The sequence below is a fragment of the Pinus tabuliformis genome, chromosome 5_2 (genome assembly GCF_031772625.1).
Source record: "Pinus tabuliformis cultivar Carrire ecotype Pingquan chromosome 5_2, CPIR1, whole genome shotgun sequence".
Classification (NCBI taxonomy): domain Eukaryota; kingdom Viridiplantae; phylum Streptophyta; class Pinopsida; order Pinales; family Pinaceae; genus Pinus; species Pinus tabuliformis.
This window is the reverse complement of record NC_142306.1, coordinates 479,461,326-479,482,881: the sequence shown is the minus strand read 5'-3', so window position 1 is coordinate 479,482,881 and position 21,556 is coordinate 479,461,326. Positions and strand designations below refer to the sequence as shown.

At 33.2% G+C, this 21,556-nt stretch overlaps 1 protein-coding gene across 1 annotated transcript; it reads left to right on the top strand.

The window, feature by feature from the left end:
* The first annotated feature begins 20,398 nt into the window (after positions 1 to 20,398).
* LOC149159736 (calcium-binding protein CML42-like) lies at positions 20,399 to 21,101 on the top strand. Its single transcript, XM_089434408.1, has 2 exons — positions 20,399 to 20,690; positions 20,863 to 21,101. Exons 1-2 carry the CDS (start codon positions 20,399 to 20,401, stop codon positions 21,099 to 21,101), a joined length of 531 nt encoding a protein of 176 aa, XP_089290534.1.
* The last annotated feature ends 455 nt before the right edge of the window (positions 21,102 to 21,556 follow it).

Genomic DNA, 21,556 nt, shown 5'->3' with positions numbered 1-21,556 from the left:
TAAGACAAGGTGTTTCTCGCAAAGAATGCAATAAGAAGAAGCAACTTGGTATTTGAAGACGAGAAGAAATAAACTGGAAAAGGATTGCGAGGTTTCTTTTAGTGCTCAAAGTAATACAACTTGGAGAAAAGAGAAGGAAATCAACATAGTTATTATCTTTCATTCAAGAAAAAATAGAGAAGATTTAAGAAGAATTATCTCCCTATCACCGTAGCGGATCCCTCTATAAGTACCAACTGTAATAAACACAACCCGTAGGTAATAAAAGTGAGAAGCAACAACAATTATTCTTTGAAAGAAAAGAAAAAAGGAAACAAGAAGACTTGGATGAAGATAGAAGTGTTGAATGAGAAGTGTAATTTAGACCTACATAGCCAGAATGAAGCCCAAAGAATGATAAATAATAAGTTCGAAAGTATTGTCCTTCTCAGGACTCAAAAATTGAAGGTGTGGAAGAAAAAGGAGAATAATCTACTCAAGGGGAGCATATCCTTAGCTTTCCTTCATTAAAAAGAAGATAATGGATTTAAGTGAAGCCAAACATTAGAGAAATTTTGAGGTAAAAAATGGGCCTCAAAACAAAAAATGTACAACCAATATCAACTTTATAAGAACCAATAGGATTCAAGATGATGATGCCAACCATGTAGGGTGATTCACGATTTTTGGAGTAAAAAAGTAAAGAGACTAAAAAATAGAAAAAATAGAAAAACTATTTTTTCAACTTGTATTTTCAACTTATCTCACTATGCTTTTACTCAAATTTTGAGTGAGAGAAATCATTGGATGCAAAATTTAATTCCTAATCCAAGGAATACCCATGTTGCATACTTTTGATGGACCCTTCTACACGAAACATGAGAAATACATGAAAAAACATGATTGCATTAACATTTTTCATGTATTTCTCATTTTTCGTGTAGCATGGTCCATCAAAAGTATGCAACATGGGTACTCCTTGGATTAGGAATTAAATTCTGCATTGAATGAGTTCTCCTGCTCGAATTTTGAGTAAAACCGTAGGGAGGTAAGTTGGAAATACAAGTTGAAAAAGTAGTTTTTTTTTTCCTCTAAAATTTGATGATGTAATACAATCTTATTTTATTATTTCCACTATTATTTTATAATATTCCTTAGGAGGCTCATTTTAGACCTCAAAATTTCTCTAATTATGGTCATATGCATGAATTAAGAAATTTTATACACAAAGGTGCATCTGAATGATGAAGTTAAGATTGATTCCCCTTCCTGATTTAAACAATGAATTGGTTTATTTCAAATGTATCAACATTGTAGGAGAGAGGAAAGTGTAGTTAGCATGGATCCAGGGGGAGTACGCAACAACATTTAATTTTGTAAGAAGAGGAGTTGCAGCAAAAGTGCGGAGTGATAAGAAGCCAAAATTTAAACCAGCGCCATAGGATCGATCCCCAAGCATAAGTAAGAAGGTAGATGCAAGAGATCATAGAAAATAAGAGAACATAGGCTCAATTGGATCTGCTTTATTAGCAATAACAAGCATCATTAATTGGACTCAAATAGAGTTGATTTCTCATGTAATGAAGGATTTTCATATCTTAAATGAAGTACTCTTATTTTATTTAAGTGGCAGATTTGTTTGTGCCTAGTAGTCATGTGTTCATGAAAACACATAGTCTAGTCTGCATGTTCCTAGTTACCATTTGGGATCGCTATGTCAAGTGGAAACCCTTGGTTCAATTGAAATAACCTTGTATGTTATGGACAACTTTTTTTGAGAAAAAGTCATGGGAGTCTTCCTAGTGCATTTTCCAGTTGTTATCAAATCATTGGTACGGTTGGTGTTATTCAAGAAGCAGTCCCTAGTTGTAGATGCATGATATTAGGGGGAGATTTTTTGATGGTTAAGAATATCAATAGGAGTGAACACAATCACTCAAGTAGGAGAAACAATGGAACAATAAGCCAAAAAGCATCACTAATGGTTGGTATTTGCAATAAAAACAATACCATTTTGCTGTTTTGATTGGTACATAGATGCATTAGTAGATCAAAGTTTTCAACCATTGGGAAAAGAGAGGGCCTACAACCATGAAGTGTCTAGAGTTTGATGTGCAATATAAGGGAAAAGTATATGTTGAGGGGGAGCATATCATATATATCCAATACTCTAGAAGTGGAGGAGAAACTACAAGAAGACGCAAGGCCTTATTTTACTAATGCTTGGTTTTGTAGGTGTCTTTGCCCATATTTTTTATAGCTAAGTTTGGTTGTCATAATTCAAGTGCCTCATCAAATATATTTAGCCGTTGAGAAGAGGAGTCTGCAAATAAGAATGAGCAAACATCAGTTTCTCACAATGAGAATGCACACTAGCGGCTTGACTCTTAGACATTATTTGAAATAGGGAGATAAATAAGATTGTAGCCCTTTTCCATTGATGTCAAAGGGGGAGAGAAAGCTATTGGTGGCTCAAACAAGGAAGAGAAAGCTCAATGGATGATACAAATGACAAGGCCTACTTTCTATATATAGGAGTCTAAGGGGTCATAATATAATCAGAGCTGACATAACAATAATAATGTAAGGGCACACTAATAACAATAGTGGGCTTCTATGGGGCACAATAATAACAATATGGGGACTACATGGGCACAACAATATAATAAGGGGGTTGTACTAATAACAATAAGGGGTTACACTCCTAGTATAGGGACCTAACATGCCCCTCTCATTCAAAAAGTGTTGTCCTCAACGCTTGAGTAGTTCTTGATGCTTCTGTATAAAATTCTTGTCCTCCCATGTGGAATATTCAGTGGGTAAGTTCTTCCACTTGATGAGATACTCTGAAATTGATCGATTTCGTAGCTGTCAGGCTCTTGTTTATGTGAATTCCCTCATTCATAAAGTTTAAACTCCTCTTCAAACTCTATTCTCAAATATTCAACACTTCGGATAGATGCCATTTCATCATGGGAAAATTTCATTTGGTTAGACTCTATTTCTGAGAATGAGCAATTTCATCTACTGATGATGTTTCTTCATTCTCTCTTTCATTCTAGTGTTGATGCACAATGGAGCCCGAAGCTCTAGGATTGTTATTTTTGTGTTGAGCATCTTCATGGCCTTATATTGATTCTATAGTTAAGGGCTATAAGGCCTTCACAATTCCATTTTCAATGTTAACACACTCAGGATGATCTAAATCTAGATTCTCAAGTGTATAAGACAAGGCTTGAACCACTCCAACATCAATTAATGCTTTTGAAACTTATGTTGAACATGAGGAGTGGTCATTAATGTGGAGTAATGATGTGTTTCCATTAATGCCAAAGGGGGATATTGCTGGACAATTGGCATTGTTAGGATTGCAAGTGGCATAAAGTGTGTTGGAATTGATGAAAATTGGGTTAGGATGGAAAATTCATAGTGTGTTTGGCATTGACTTGGTGTGTTTCTTATTTGGGCGGAGTTGGAGCCTTGGCCAAAGCCAAAGGGGGGATATAGCTTTGAAAGAATTCCCGCCTAAGGAGATAAGTTCAGATGATCCTATAAATGGAATAGTTGGATGGTTATCAAATTTTTTTTTTCCAACATATGCTAAAGTCTCAAAAAGGATTCCTAGATCGAAATATATGGCTAGTCAAAGTTTGCAAACCAAAAGGGTCAAAGACTCAAGTCAAGTTTGGTGATAGTCTTGGTGGTCTCAAAAACTAGTGGTTGTTTGGAGTTTCCAAAAAGTTGGTGAATGGGCCCCACAACACAGTGAACATCCACATGGAAGTGTGGGGTAGGCCAAAGCCTATAGGTATAGAGTGGGTCCCACAGGGGACACGTAGCCCTGAAGAATAATTCCCAGAAGTTCCCAGGGTAGCTCATGACCAAAGTTACCACGATATGGCTCCGATGAGAAGCATATGTGTTGGAGGCATTTAACAAATAAATTTCCACTTTGAACTTATAATTTTTTATAAAGAAAATCACTGAAAAACCAAAGACTTTAGCCCCCTTTGCCTCTGCATTAGTGACATGGAATAAAACCACATGGCATGCTTTGATTGGATAACATAGATGCCATGGAGCATAGGTGGAAACCACAGTGGAAGATGATATCAACAACTCAAAGGTCTATGATGACATCAACACTTGAAAATATTAGGACATGTGGTATTGACCAAAAAATGACATGTGGCATGCACATTTGTCATTTTCAGGTGGCTAAGTGTGCTGAAAATTGATGACACATAGCACCACTTAGGAAGAAACACGTGGAAGTGAGTATACAGGTGGAAAATAGGTCAGAAGAGGTGTAGCATGGATGGAAACATATCCCTAGAGGTATGACCTTGACAATTTCAAAAGGGGTTCGAGTTTAAAACTTCTGGCTGACAAAGTAGTGGGACAAGGTGGAAAGCATAGTGGCTAGGATGCACAACCCTCACAAAATTTTGATTGGCTTGTGATTACAGAGGCAGACCCCATAGGGCACATCATGTTGATGATTCTATCTCGGGAATTTTCAGAGGTACACCATAAAAATATCTAGGGAGATAAGACCATGGTTAGAAAATTCACGACATTTAACATTCCATCAAGTGTTGAAAAAGGGCACCCAGGTCTAAGTTCTGCAGTGGTTTTCATATGTTAAGTTACCATGGGCCTCACTGATTTATAGTCTTGATTCAAAAGGATTTCAGGTTGTACATAGTACTTGAGGGCTTGAACATGTTGACAACATATTTGGTAAGGTCCCGCTATATTTGGTCGTGCCCACCAAAGTTAGTAGTACACTACAACTAGATAATTTTGACATGAAGAGGTCAATATTTGGTTCAATGCTTTCTCATGGGCCCTAGTCACATGAAGAAGGGGTGCTAAAGTGGTAAAGTCACAGGAGCTTAGATCATGAGAAATTGTAAGCACCTTAGTGGTTTTTACTATGGTCTCAACACCTAGTCTTTTGAAGTAAAGGGTTGAAGGATTAAGGACTTGGCATAGTTTGAATCCAATAGAGCTATAGTCAATGGTGATTGTCTAGAATATAGAAATGAGGTAGAAAGGACCATTATTTGCAGAGTAAATTAATGGAGCTTGGCTCAAACAAAAACAAGCCACACTTGAGTATCCTTGCACGCCGTGAAGAATGAAATGAAAAAAATAGCTGTGGGAGTAATGGAGATTGAGCACAACACAATAAGTCATGTAGGAGTACATTTTGAGCTCTGTGAGCCATCCCTGATCACAATGTTTGTACAACTAGTCTTAAAGAGTAGAAAAGGAGAGCCATGGTGATCAAACAAGTTGAACTTAATGGTGGTATTGATTGAATGTGCATGTTGGAATGGGATTCAATTCTCAACATGAAAGACTCCAAAGGCCATTCCTTGATTTAATTCCGCTACAGTAGCTGAGTAATTGGATGTAACAACCAAATGGAAATCCTTACAAGATTATTCACTCAGGCACTGTGAAGAACAAAGTGAACCGTGTTGAAGTACCACAAAGACTGAGGGTGAATGACAACAAAGACTGCATCGTTCCCTGTGTAGAAGAGGAACAAACATGTGGATTGCAATAGTGCAATGTGGGGGGATGTAGAATTTTTGTGTGTTGGAGTTGAGTGCAATATAGAGCTGTGGAGATCTCTAGATGTGAGTTAGATGTTCAAGTGTTGAAGGGTGAGAGCGAGTGATTCTTTGTTGTAGAGGGCCAGGAATAGGGGGATACATTGTATGCTAAAAATGAGAAGAGACCGATGAGATTTTGAGCATGTTGTTGAAGAGAATAGAGAACTAAGAGTTGGCTAACACAGAGAGGTAAAACAAGGTAGAGTGAGTGCTAATAATAGAGAGTATTAATTTCCTTATGGACTGTAGGTTGGTGCCTACAAAATAAGAAGTTGGGGATTCTATCTAAGTGGGTGTCTAAATATATCTTGGAGGATGGTGCCTCTTGCAAGTTGGTGCTTGAACAAATCCATGAAGTTGGTGCTTTTGGTAAGATGATTAGGTGTCTACAAAGAAGGGAGTTGGGGCTTCCTACTAGTTGGTGATAGAAAAACACATAAGGGAGTTGGTGCTTCCTATGAGTGGGTGTTCACGAACAACATTATGTAATCAAAGTAGAGGCTTTCCCTTTTAGGCTTCCACATTAAATATCTATGTCCATATGTGTATGCTGCTTATGTTGATGCTCTATATTCATATTGCTTCTACATGATATTCTGTTGATGGTTCACATGAATGATTTCCAATATTAAATGAAAGTATAATTTGGCATTAAAATAAGAGTAGCCTTAACATTATTTCACCCCGCCCCCCTTACTATTAACATTATTTCCAACACATTGAGTAAGTAAAGTACATCCACTGACAAGTCATAGAGCGATTGGAATGAAGAAGGGTAAGTACAAGCCTTGGCATGATCAATATTAGACAAATAAAAAATTTCATGTGGGAGATTGTGTGTGGTTGTATATCAACAAGGAGATATTTTAGGGACCAACCAAGAAATAAAATCCATTGATGTAATGAAATTTTCATATCATTACCCAAGTTAGGAAAAATGCCTTGCCACTGAGTCTAGCATTGTATATGCTAATATTTTTGGTAGTGAATGTGGAAAATCTATGCCTCTTCAAACCCTCTATGTTGGATGAAGTTAAGGATGGGAAAGTATTTTTATTAGTGGAGGATTTCATATTGATTATGTTGAAAATTATTGCTATTGATGTCAATGGCTATCTAAATGAAAGAGGAAATTACATAGAAAAATAACATACTCTGATACCTTTCCAACGATATATGGAACTCCTAATTCCATAGGAATGAGGCAATATAAAATGTTTTGTCAAGATGATCCCACAAAAGTACAAACAAGCCCCATTTGAATACCCTATCTTTGAATACATTTTTACTCCAATTGCCTGGCTCAAATGGGAGCATATGGTATATGGTTGGTAAGCTTTATTTGAGATCTTTCCAACAATATATGACGTGCCTTATAACTCCACATGGTTGAGGATAAATTAATTTTTGAATATTCACTACACATTATGCCATTTTCACCAATCAACCCAACCAATGGACAAGTCAACACTAGCAAAACATCCAAATGCACTATAAATAGGCACAATAAGGAGAATTTCCAACCACTCGACTAAAGAATTTATTTTTTTGTTTAGGAGAGTGAAGGAGTAGGTCCGAAGTTCATACTTCATGAAACGAGAAGAAGTGAAGTGAAGTTGAGTTGAAGAATCTTTATGTGGAAGGGTTTTGGCACATCTTTTGAAGGGGTTTTTGGTTTATTTTTAAGGGTCAATTAGGGCGAGTTCTAGTGAGGAGAAGGCTGAGCTTCAGGACTATCTTGAAGGATGAATTCTATCTTTATGGAGGTTTAGTTTTATGCCTATCTTAAGGATGAGTAGTAGTTTTGATTTGAGGGTCAAGTTCTATCCATGTGAAGGCCAAGTTTTAGGGCTAAGTATTTCTATTTGAAGGCTGAGTTTCAGGGGATGAGTTCTACTGTTTGAAGGTCAAGTTTCAGGGATGAGTTATGCTATTTGAATATCTAGTTCATGCCTGGTTTGAAGGCAAAGTCCTAATGTATTGAAGGCCAAGTCCTAATGTCTTGAAGGCCAAGTCCTAGTGTCTTGAAGACCAAGTTCAAGACTAATTTGAAGTCCAAGTTTTGGTGTATTGAAGGTTAAGTTTAGGTTGGAGCTTGCAATTACTGTAAGTTGGTGCTTACTGAGGATTGGTATCCTCATCTTCTTGATAGTTTGGAGTTTGCAATTTTTATAAGTTGGTGCTTACATGGGATTGGTGTCCTTGCAAGAGATTGCAATAAATTAAAGATTGTTTTCAAGTATTTCTTTTTCAAATTTTGATTTTCACTTTAATCTATGTGTTCATACATTGTGGGTGATTTATTATGTGATGTGAATTCACTTTCAAGATTAACTAAGTGAAAAATTATCAAAATAAATGAAATATTGATTCACCCCCCTCTTAGTATTTCTAATAGATTACTCTTAAGAAGTATTTAGTGTTGTAGAATTTTTTTTGGGATACATATAACGAGTATTAAGAATTATAGTAGAGTGGACTCAATGGGAAGTTATCAAAGAAGGTAAAATAGTATGTGAAGGACAAAATTAGTGGTTTGTTTCCTCATCTTCTTCTTCATTAGCTTTTGCAGAAAAAAACAATCCTGGTTGGGGAGTTGTGTTCCAAAAAGGATCATATACACATATAAAATGGATAAATCATCACTAAATGTGTTTTAATTATTTTGGAGTTTTCATTTAGAAGAGGTTGATCCCTTCATGTGATAGAGCTCAACATTTGAAATTAGCTCAATGTTTGAATGGATGTTTATGGCTTGGTTAAAAGGGGCTATTAATTTAATATTAATAGTGACTGATATCCTTCATTGATATGAAGATAATATATTCTTTTAAAAGGCATTGATCCAATTTTCTGATAGGAGCTCATACCTTCCTTCAAATGTGCTCAATTTTTAGCAAGAGCAAAGTGATGTTTGAAGATATGTTGATACCTTGAAAGGGTTGACATTCCTTCCTTCAGAAGAGATCAATGTATTTGTGTTAGTTCCTTCATTATGAAGTGACTGATGTCCTTGGTTCAAAATGGGGTTGATCCTTTAATTGTCCTGAAGTATGAAAGAGGCCAATTCCACACTAGTATTACAAAGGGACTTGTCATTTGATTGAAGATTATTTATGTTGATTGAAAAAAGTTGCAACCAATTGATTAAAGAGGTTATAATATTTGTAATGAAGGATTGGTTCCATCCTTGAACATGAAAGTAGTTTTAGGTATTCCCCCCTTCATTTGATGAGGTTTATCTTGCTTAAAGTCACAAATAAACAACTACTTTCTATTATAAATGTAACAATCCAAGAGGGAATTCAAGGGGTCCAATAAAGTGGTGATTTGTCAAGGGAATTTGAAATACCAAGTGATAGAATTCCAAGGATCAAGAGAAATTTCAAATGGACATCACAAAATTATAAATTTCTCAACATAGGAGAGTAAGGTGTTGGGAATTTGAAAGAGTGTATTGAAGTGTGCTATAATATTTTATAAATTTCTTTATTGAGTGCATCAAGGTCATGACAAAGACATATTATGAACAATGGGAGGAGAAACCAAACTAGCTCAGAGTTTGATGGTAGGGTTTCCCCTTCTAGAGGTAATTACAAGTGACGATATAGACAAGAATATATTGTAACAACTAGAATTTAGTGCACAATAATCCCTACCTAATTATGAGCTTGTAAATTGTACAATTTTCTTTAAAGAGTCAGTAAAGTGCAAATAGAATGCATTCCATTACTAGAGTTTTCCCACCTTGAGTTATTTGGGGTAAATATACATGTTAAAATCTTCATGGTTGTATGGACATTTTAATCCCTTATTATTTAGTTTTCTTTTTATAATTCGATAGTAGAAGAATATTGCATATTTATTAATCAATAGTAAAAATAAACAAATTCAAGATATGTTGTGACAAAATAGTTAGCAAGATACCTGCTATATTTCATTGATCATATAAAATGTCATGGCCAATGAAATACCAATGTTATCTAGAGTATTGAAAATATAAAACAAATGTATGTACAAGGCTAATCTCCATTTTCACTAAAATTCTTCAATATCTTTTTCCACTTCTTCTATGGTTTCCTTTGTTGGTTGGAATGGTTGTTTTGTCCATTTTTAATTATGGTATAAATGTTTACATACAAAAGGAGAGTGTTCAATGCCTCAACCTTCTTTAAAGATGTGAGGAGATGTTTCAAATATATATGGTTTCATATAATGTTCCTAAGAAAGGTGCTAGTGAATCCACTCTTTTCATGGTTCCCACTTGTGAGGGTGTTTGAAAATACACATTGCTCAAGGGAATTGAAGAATGTGGATTTAAGCATTTTATGAAGTAGCACAAGATGATGAATATTTTCATTTGAAAAGAAGATGGTGTTTTCACAAATTGCTATTTCTTATTTGTACACTCCAATTAATGTTTGGCGTTTCATTGAACATAACATTTCATACTATACTTGTCATTTTGTATCCTAATATGCCCACATTTTCTCACTATACAAAAATAGTTGCAATGTGACAATTAATTCACTGACTATTACTCATAATTTCTAATCCTGATCTTAATGGTCACATTCATTTATCAAATATATTCACTTATATATCTATAAATAAGGCATGTTGAAGAGATTGTGTGGAGTTGGATGAAACTTCCTCAATATTGAGCTTGTACTTTGCATTTGTACCATGTGCATGTTACACATACCCTATAATTATCCTTAGTACATGCATTATATGCATTCCATGTTCATGTCCTAGGAGTCTTATACTTTCCTTCATATGCACTAGTATCACGCACTACCCACTTTATGGTTGATTCTTGCAATTTTACATTATCAACTAGCCACTTCCTCCACCTTGCATGCTCTCAATAATTCATTGGTGTCAATGAAGCGATCAGTTTCCTTCACCTTAACGTAGATGGCTCCTTTTCCCTAGTGTAATGTGCTCAAATTCATATCTTGTGACATACCCAATCCACTAGACATCATTAGGCTAGCGGAGTGTGATTTTTTTTACTTAAAAAACTCTTTAATAAAAAATTGGCCTTTTTTTTATAGAGTTCATAGGCCAATTTTTCTAATCAAAATCTTTCTAATGATTGTAATCTTGCTTAATAACGAGTTTTCAACTACAACTTATGGTCTTCTGAAGTTCCAAAGTAAAGGAAGATTTCTTAAGGTGCCAAAGGACAAATTTCTCAAATGTGTCGAAAGGAAGTTTCTAAAGGTCATTGGAAGATCTTGTTGAAATGAATTGGAAAAACTTGGTGAAATGAGTTGAAATTTCTATTGAAGACGAACATTATTTGGGAAATTAATGAGAAGTTTTAAGTTAAGCATGGAAGGGGACTTAAGGATTCTTCCACATAGGTCACCACATCATTGACACATCATTATTTGTACAAGTATACATCATCATTTGTAAGATGACATTTTGTATGCAGATATTGCTGTTACTCATCCCTGGAACATTTTGTGCCTTGTGTGGCACATGTTGTATCACACAAAGTTTATTTTTCCAACGAAATGGTTTATACCATCTTGAAGTTCTATTTTCTGTGGTGTATCACTTCTTTTAAACTTTCTCGGTGCTATGTCTTGCATTATTATTTTTCCTTTTTGTATGATAAGGGGAAATGTTCAAACTTCCTTTATCAAACTACAAAATTTTATTTCATGGGGTGTATCTCACTAAGAAATTATCTTGGTATGATACATAGAACCACATCATATTTTTATCCTTGTGATATATAGGCTCCTTCTTCACCCTTTTTTCTAAAAATTCTAAATCTTTAAGACTTTCCTTTCTATGAAGGTGTTCCTTTGCTTATCACATCTTGATATTTTTTTTTCTCTATTGTATGTCACATAGAAAACTTTTCTAATATGACATATCACATCTCCCAAAAATATTTTCTTTCGATATTTCTTCGCAACAATTATTATTTCTTCTTGACAAAGATATTTTCTCCTCCTTTATTAGATTACCACTTTTCCTTTTCTTGTGGTGTATCACACCAAACAAAATATCTTGGTGCAAAACATCGCATCACCATCTTTTATTTTCTTGTCATGTATTGTGCTAAAAAAATATTTTGATGTGGTACACCACATCATAAGAAAAATTTTCCCTACAATTTACTAAAACTATCTCTTCAAAATTTCTTAGGTCTAAAAGCCTTATCCTACATGATGGTCATTGCATTGCATGGAAATTATTTCCATGTGATCAAACTATATTACATTTAACTTTTATTTTTTATTTTTTGTGACACATAAAATAAGGCTAAGTCCTTTCCACATATTTTCTAAGTGTTTACAAATAAACTTAGGGTGCTTATATTTGCATAAAAAAGGATAATAAATCCACTTATTTACGTAAACAACCACAATTCCACTTTGGAAATATCTAGACTACAAAGTACTTGGTTGACTAAGTTCCTACCAAAGGTCAAATCAACATCCAACCAATAGAGATTACCAAATCAACTCATGACATTCTTAACACTAAGAAAACATTGAAATAAAAGGACAACCTTTCTATTTGTAACAGTAATTCCTCCTCATGTTTAGTTCAATTCATGGTATACCTCAGGTTCCTAAGAGAGAATCATCGACATTCATTGCATAACATGTAGATGATAATTTGACCAACAATTATACCCAAGCATTTAATACTCAAATCATAACATTATTGTAGTATGAACTTAACGAGATTAAAACTCACTCAAATAAATTGTTCTTTAGTGTAGTAAGATTCAAAAAATGTTTCTTCAAAAATATTCCATACATATTTCTTAGTGATAGTGAAACTTCATAATTCAATGATGCATGCATTTTTTATTTTCTAAACATGAACATATAAATTGATAACAAAAAGTTTTAGAAACTTATCTAATTGCAACTACTCCAACCAAAACAGTGAGGGTGAGTGATTTTTCACCTAAACATATGCACGATTGAAAATCACTCTCATAATAGACCACTCCAAAGCTAGGACATGATACCTCAAGGACACTCTAAAAAATTACTAGACAGTTTCCCTAACTCACTTACATTCCTCCCACCAAAAAATACCACAGTTGAGCTTGCAAGAAGATTGACAACCCTTGAGATCCCATTTGTTGGATTTGCACAACATGAGAATGAACTCCCTTATATACTCCATAGTACCACACTGAGTCTCCTCTTTCCAATTCCATCGTGTACAAAAGGAGGCTCTAGTCGTGGTATTGATTCTATAGTGATTCATTCGGTTTCCTATGCATTTAAAGTGTCACACTAGTTTTTCTTGGCCAAGTTTCCTCATGGGATATGGCTAGATTGTTACTTGGTTGGATTTATTTGCGGGCCTACCTTCCTAAGATTGGATATCACACACATGTGCTTTTAATTTCAAAATCGATCAATTAATCCCCATGCAATTTCCCCCCTCAATGTGTGGGCATGATTTTCAAGAAAGTGGGAGACTGTTTAACAAATAACATGAATCCTACAATTCTCCATACTTTTATAATTGTGGAAGGTGTATTCTCCTATAAATCTCTTATATGTTCCTTAATCAACTAATATTTCTATAACTAGGTGAGGTGACTTCCCCACCAACCTCATTCAATAACTGGTTTTGATAAGTCCAAGGAATATTAAATGACAATTAAAAAAAATAATTTAGTCATTAAAAAAATAATTTAACAAAGGTGGTTTGGGATTGTGTGACATGTAGGATCCCCTCTAGGGCCCCTCATTTTTCTCCATTTGTGATATCATGTCCCCTATAGGAACTCGTGCTCAAACTATTAGTTTATTTTTTTAGTTAACAAAAATAAAAGATATACAATGTTTTGATATGCCTAGCTTACTATGGCATCATTATAAAGTTTCCATGATAAAATAAAACAATATAAAATTTAATTAGGGGTCAAAGTGGATATATTGCATATTTGAGTGTCATTACTACAATTCCAACTTTCTGCACAAAGTACATTTCAAAATTATTTCAACGAGGCTCATATTTACCATAAAGTAACAATTTTGATACTATTAATCATATAATTGTAGCCTTCCTAAAGGCTTGTATAACCATAAACTCTACTCTAATACATCAATTTCACATTCTATTGACCTTACTAGATATCATTTACTCTCTAAGTTACCTATGGTACCATATACTTTGTCATCAATGCATAATGCATACTACCATGATATGTTGCATATAACATACTAGAACATCAATATAAACAAACATAAACACATATAGACCATAAACAACATATGTGCACAAGATAAAACATAACATAAGCACATAAAACTATAATCATAACAATCATCTTGTGTATATGGCACCAATTGTATGCAAACCTTGGATGGTCAAATTAGCCATAGACTTTGCTGCTATAGTTCTCTTAATAGAAATTCACCCAACCCCAAGTTGGAGCTATGCCTCCACTTGGGAAAAGAAACGCTCTTTAGGCCAACTAAGGTCTCACAGTTGATACTAGGTTCAAATTAGGCCAAGGTACCATCCCATAGTAACAATTCTAACCACACTCTCATACCCCTTAGTTTGCACAACCTAAGGAAGTGTACCCCTTCTTCGTTCTACACTTTGAATCTCACACTTCTCTTCTTGTTGATATAACACAAGATAACCAAGAAGTCTTAGAGCTATGGCTCCAAGAAATCCAATTGATATAATGAAGTATCTATCCACTCTCCAGGTTGCACACATTGGGAAATCCCAACCACCCAATTGCCTTTCCAAGTCTCCATCCTTCCCCAGGTTAGCCTAAGGAAAATATGAAAGAAGTACCATGTAGGATTCATGAGTTTTGTAAGGAAGCATGCTATTAATGGCTCCCTAAGATCACACCCCACATACCTAGATCATAATGGAAAAGAATAATGATGATTAGATATTCCACTAAGCCGATACGTTAAATATCCATGTTTCTCTCTTGTCGAGTGGCACCCATGTAGCCACTTTCCCACCACTTGGTAACTCATCCTCATAATTAGGAAATATATATATATATATATATATATATATATATATATATATGAATTAGGATCGAAGTCCCCGTAGTAGTAACTTGGACCAATGACACATAATAGTCTAGTTGGTTAATTGTAACCATCTTGCATTCATGAGGAAATCAAAGGAGATTGAAAATGGACAATAGAATCACAGTCATGACATAGAACCAACTAGGGAAAAAGAGCATGCTATAGTCTAAAGAAACGCCGATGACTTCAACATTGACGTAGGCAATTTTCCCCTCTAGCTCAATGGAAAACTTGGGAAGAACCCCCTTAGGAACGAAATGATGCCCATCAAATTCTTGAAGTGTGGTAGTAGATTTGGCGAGTTTCAGAGAGCCGAGAAATTTCCACATGATGTTGACATGACACAAGTGGAGGAACCTTCATCCACCAAAGTGTGATGCACATCCCTTTGAAAGACGCACATAGTAATTTGAAAGGCGTTCTGGAAGGAAATCCGAATTGTAGCCTTGTCAACATTAAACGTGATAAGATTTGAGTCTGAGGGGTCCACCTTACCAATCGTAGACAACAAGGTCTTGCGTTGCTGAAGACAACATTGAAAAACCTCCAAGGCAGGCATGGCATTGGGAGCTTGGGCAAAGTCTTCAATAATACTATAATGTTGAGTAGATGGGGCAGATCGATTATGTGTAGTCTTGTGAACGACACCCTTAGGTGGGCGATAAATTAGATCCACAAGCTTATCTAACGTGGGAGGTCGAGTGGAAGGAGGTGGGGAGGGTGAGTCCTTAGAAGAAGAAATCAACTCAGGAATATCATAAGATTTAGCTCTCGCAGTCACATTGATTTTCTCCTGGCACATAAGGATGGGAAAATTATGCGTAGGATTGAGATACAACCCCTCATTGCCCCTTGCGGAGGTGGAGGAGGCTGTGTAACCATTTGCTGTTGAGATTGTGCAATGAATGGATGAGTTAAAACAATAGGTTGTTGGTTAGTAGGTGGTGGTGCAAGAAGCATATGAACTTCATCCATTTGAGGGAACTCATGAGTGATGATTTGAATGGAAATTGGCATCCACCCATGGTATTCATCAACTCATGGTATTTATCCACTCATGGAATATACCCATGGTATTATAAGTGGCGTCCACCCATGGTATTCAACCACCCAAGGTATTTATCCTCCCATGGAATTTACCCATGGTATTATAAGTGGCATCCACCCATGGTATTCATTCATCCATGGTATTGTAAGTGAGATCCACCCATGGTATTCAATCACCATGGTATTATAAGTGGCGTCCACCCATGGTATTCATCCACCCAAGGTATTTATCCTCCCATGGAATTTACCCATGGTATTGTAAGTGGCATCCACCCATGGTATTCATTCATCCATGGTATTTATCCATGGTATTGTAAGTGAGATCCACCCATGGTATTCAATCACCCATGTTATCTACCCGCCCATGGAATGTACCTATTGTATTATAACTAAAAAATTACTATAAGTAACAAGTCGCATTTTGTAAAAGGACACATGGTCCACCACTAAGTAGCTTTTACAATTATTCTCTATTTTAATAAAAAGTTTCTTGGTGGTTTTTTTTATAATACCACAGGTACATTCCATAGGTAGGTAGATACCTTGGGTGGATCTCACTTACAATACCATGGGTGAATGAATACCATGGGCGGATGCCAATTTCCATTTAGATCAAATGCGTCGAAGGATGGGTGCACTGTCAAGGCTAGGAATAGGCCCAAAACTTCCCACCCGACAAAAAACTAAATAGAAGTCGAGGAGACTTACCTCAACATGAACTTTGGTTCCCTAATCTACTAATTTCATTTCCTTACTCGTCAATTTGACCACCATTTTGGCTCCCCATCTCTTATCATTATCTATGCATCGAGAACATTTTTTGGGCACATTCCCAAAGCCCATTTACTCAACCACATACTTACACTCTACCATGTATGCGGGGATTAATGCCCTTTGTTCTTCCTTCATCCTCGATAGTCAACCCCATCGAGGAAAATATGCATTTTATATTTACTTTATCGTTAATTGTTGTTTATTTATTTATTTTAATTAATTAATTATTAATATTAATTATAATGTAAATATTTTTTATTTTACATAAATTAACAAATAAAATAATTAATTATTTAATGTACATATAATTTGATTTTTTCTTTCATTTATCAAATTAAAATAAGGTTTGAGATTGGAGGCTGTTGTGATTCATGATTTAAGCAAAATCTTCGAGAAAATTCACATTGATATCTTAGCGTCGAGGAACCCTCACTAAGGGTCATCATCAAAGTTGGAGAGCAAGATCAACAAATACAAAGTTGGAGAGCAAGATCAACATATTAAATATTATAAAATAAATAAAATAAAACATTATAGAATTCAAATAAATAATTAAAATAAGCAATTTATTAATTAATAAATTAATAATATTTTTTTAAAACTATTTATAATCAATTTATGAAATTATTTTTATTTATCTAATATTCAAATATAATAAATAAAATAAAACGTTATAGAATTCAAATAAATAATTAAAATAAACAATTTATTAATTAATAAATTAATAATAATTTTTAAAAACTATTTATAATTAATTTATGAAATTATTTTTATTTATCTAATATTCAAATATGATTTTGACCAACAATAACAACAACAACAATAATAATAATAATAATAATGAATCCATACAGGTGAGGAGAATTTTTTAGATAATAGAGGAATAACTTGTTTATAGAGTTTATTTAACCCAACATTCTGGACTACTAAGTGATTCCATCATCAGGGGATACACCAATAGATTAAGAGGAGATTGATGATGTATTATAGAGCTAATCCTAAGAATATATAGTTTATGAAGAGGATCAATATGAAAGATTCTGTTAGTGAGGGTTAATAATTGTCTTGAATTACATATTCTTAAACAGTTTATTAATATATTAATAGAATTGAGGTTTATATTATTAGTGATTTTAGATAGTAGAGGAATAACTTGTTTATAGAGTTTATTTAACCCAACATTCTGGACTACTAAGTGATTCCATCATCAGGGGATACACCAATAGATTAAGCGGAGATTAATGATGTATTATAAAGCTAATCTTAAGAATATATATAGTTTATGAAGATGATCAATATGAAAAATTCAGTTAGCCAGGGTTATTAATTGCCTTGAATTACATATTCTTAAATAGTTTATTAATATATTAATAGAATTGAGGTTTATATTACTAGTGATTAATTAAAAATAGGGATTTTATTATGAGAAATATTTATTTAATATAAAATTAGGGTTAATTAGTTAGTTGTCAATGTGATTTTTATGGAAGATTTTATTATTATTATCATTATCGTCCTTGGAATATGGGAAAGCATGAGTTTTTCAAAGCAAAGAAGAAGTGAAGTTTAGTTTTTTTTTTTTAATAAAAAGTATATTAGCTTTATGTTACTCTCAAGAACTCAACTTTAGTTAGGCTCTTTTTTTTAAGCAAAAAGAAGTGAATTTTAGTTTTTCTTAAGCAAAGACAAAGTGAATTTTAGCTTCTTTTATTTTAATTTTAATTTTAATTTTTAATGAAAAATATATTAGTTCCAAGTTAAGTGAATTTTAATTTTTCTTAAGCAAAGAAGAAGTGAATTTTAGCTTCTTTTATTTTAATTTTAATTTTTAATGAAAAATATATTAATTCCAAGTTAAATGAAAAGTATGATAGCCTTAGAGCTACTCTTATTCACAATTAGAATAGTTTTTTTAAAGTTTTGTTTTTAAATCAAAAGTATGATAGCTTTAGAGCTACTCTCTTTCACCATTGGAATATGATTAAAAAAGAAGTCAAAGTTTCATTCGATTTTATTTTTTGGATTAATTTTTGAGTAAGTTGAAAAATAGGAAAATAGTGCCATTTCATTTTATATTAAATTCAATTAATTATTTAAAAATATTGTTGTTTATGGATTCTTAAAAAAATATTAAAATAATAATGACCAATTTTTTCTGCTAAATTTACTATCTATTATATTAAATAATTTACACAATTGTGTTAATATTTGATAATCCAAAGTGAAAATTTTAATTTATAAAAGTATTATAATAATCAAACTTTTACTAAACTTCTATATATTTAAAAAATAATTTTGGATAATTCATTAAAAAAAAAATTCTTAAAAAAACCTATTCTTAAACTTACCCAATTTTATTCATATTCTTTAATAAAATTATAAAATTTTAATTTATAAAATTATAATACTAGTTGAAAATTTATCATAAATTATTACTGCTATCTATTAAGAAGATAAATTCTTATTCTTATAATCTATCCAAAGCACTACAAAATTATATTAAAAAAATTACACAATTTTGTTAGTATTTGATAATGCAACTTAAAATTTTTAATTTATAAAATTATAATAATAATCAAACTTTACTAAACTTTTAATTATTTTTGTTTAAAAAATAATTTTGGACAATTCATAAAAGTTTTCAGAAAAAATATAATCCGAAACTTACCCAATTTTATTCATATTCTTTAATAAAATTATGAAATTTTAATTAATAAAATTATAATACTAATCGAAAGTTTATCATAAAAATAATACGATAATCTTAATTTTACTTAAAAAAAAGTCCTACCCCAAAAAAATGGTTTTCTACTGTTTTTTCAAAAAAATTCCCGCTTAAACCTTTCCATAATCCCAATAACATTAATATTGGAAGAATATGTATCCTGAATTTTTGTCCACAACAATGTTAAGTAAAGTTTTTACTGTATTACAAATATTAATATTAATAAAATTTAATTAATGTTAAAAATTATGACCAAATTTAAAAGTTTAATAAATTAATGGCCATAAAACAAATTTAGTAGTTTAAAAAGCCATAGTCTAACATAACTGTTTTTTGCTTTGAAAGTAATGAAATTCTTGCTAGGGATTTTCGTAAATCCAAGTTACAGTTGTTAAATTTTAAAATTTTAGGTGTTCTAAAGGTTTTTGATGGTGCTGAATCCATTTTCATTATCAAAAACATAATTCAAACACTTCCTCTACAAATTTTTTTAAAATTGTTTTGCCCAGATTCCACCCACTTTTAACCTTCAACCAGCAATTCCTGAATCCATTTCGATCATCAAAAACATAATTCAAACACTTCCTTTACAATTTTTTTTAAATTGTTTTACCCAGATTCTACCCACTTTTAACCTTCAACCAGCAACACAATTCCTCACCGACTACGTTTAAAACCATTTCCAAATTCAATGAAAATTTTACTTTTACTTATTTGATCAGAATGAACCCAGATTGAACAGCCAGCCGCTTTCATTAAATCAAATGTTATTTTTAAAAATTAACTTTTTAATAAATAAATCAAACTAAACATTACATCTTCCAAAAAATGAGCCAACCAGAAAAACTAATAAGTCACTCATTCTTATCCCATAATAACCAGTAGATTGGCATGGTCACTTGACGGGAGATATTCGTCAGAGGTGTCTCAAGTTTGAGGCTATTCAGATTAAGTCGAGATTAACTTGAGTCGGATTTAAGTTGTAGGCGACCAGTTACAGATTAACTGCGCAATAATTCTTTAACACCAAATTTTCTATAGTCCGGTAACTATTTATCCCTGATTTATTATTTGATTCTCTCATACTTTTTTAGTTTCTCTCGATAACACCGAGGGCCCTGCAATCGCTGCATTCAAAGCTCCAGTAAATTTTCTCAAAGGTAAAGGTTTTCCTTCTCAAAATGGTTAATAGGGTTTCCATAAGAGATCAGGATCTGCAGATTGCTCTGAATGCAGATGATTTTCTGATGAATTTAGATTTTAACTGGTACTATGGTTCTTTCTTTAGTACTTGCCAAAAATTAAGTCATGATGCTGCAACTCTCATAAATTTGAATGGTTCAAAAGCTCCACTGTATCAGCAGAAGGAAGATGTCAACCTCAACTTTGAAGATCAGAAGAAGAATGATAAGGAATTAGGTATTGCAGAAAGTGATGGGTGTGCAAGAATTTTTAAAATATTGGACGAGGATGGTGACGGAAGGGTTAGCACGGAGGAGATAATTAAATATCTGGAGAAATTAAATCTGGGGATTCCTATGGAAGACGCGGTGTCAACTCTGAAATCATTCTTTGAAGACATGTGGATATGACTTTTTCACCTCCATCGAGTTTAAGGATTTTTATGACACATTCATATCTGCAGACAATGATGGGACTGGGGAATTTAAGAGTTATGGTGTTGATATGACGATCTGTGAGTCGTTTAATGTGTTCGATCATAATGGAGATGGGTTTATCAACGCAATAGAATTGAGCGATGTTTTGTGCAGATTTAGATTGATGGAGGGGAGGGATGTTTGTTTATGCCAGAGAATGATTGAAAGTGCAGATGTTAATGGAGATGGGTTTGTAGATCTTCAAAGAGTTCAGTCACTTGATTAACAGATCAAGTGCTCCCTGTCATAGAATTTGCCGTGTTAAAATATTCTATAGGGATTTTGTACACATTATCTATGCTTTTTATTAATGATGCAAGCTATGCTTTTTATTAATGATGTAAGGCCTAACGCCAGGGGTGGAGGAGATTTGGCTCTATGAGGGAAGTAAGGTACTTAACAATAATAACCAATTAAGCTTTTTTTGGGCTAAACACATGATGTATGTTGCACTATAAGAATATTAAGATTTATTATTATCTATCTTGATTTTTCCAAATAGCAAATAGATGATTTTGTATTAAAGATATATTTGCATCATAAAAATACTAAAATTTATTATAACACTATTATTATTTATTTTGGTTTTAGATATTATTTGTGGATATAGTTAATACCAGATTGATACACTTCAGAACTTCATAAAATTTAGGGTTTATTGTATCCCATCGATGATTAAGT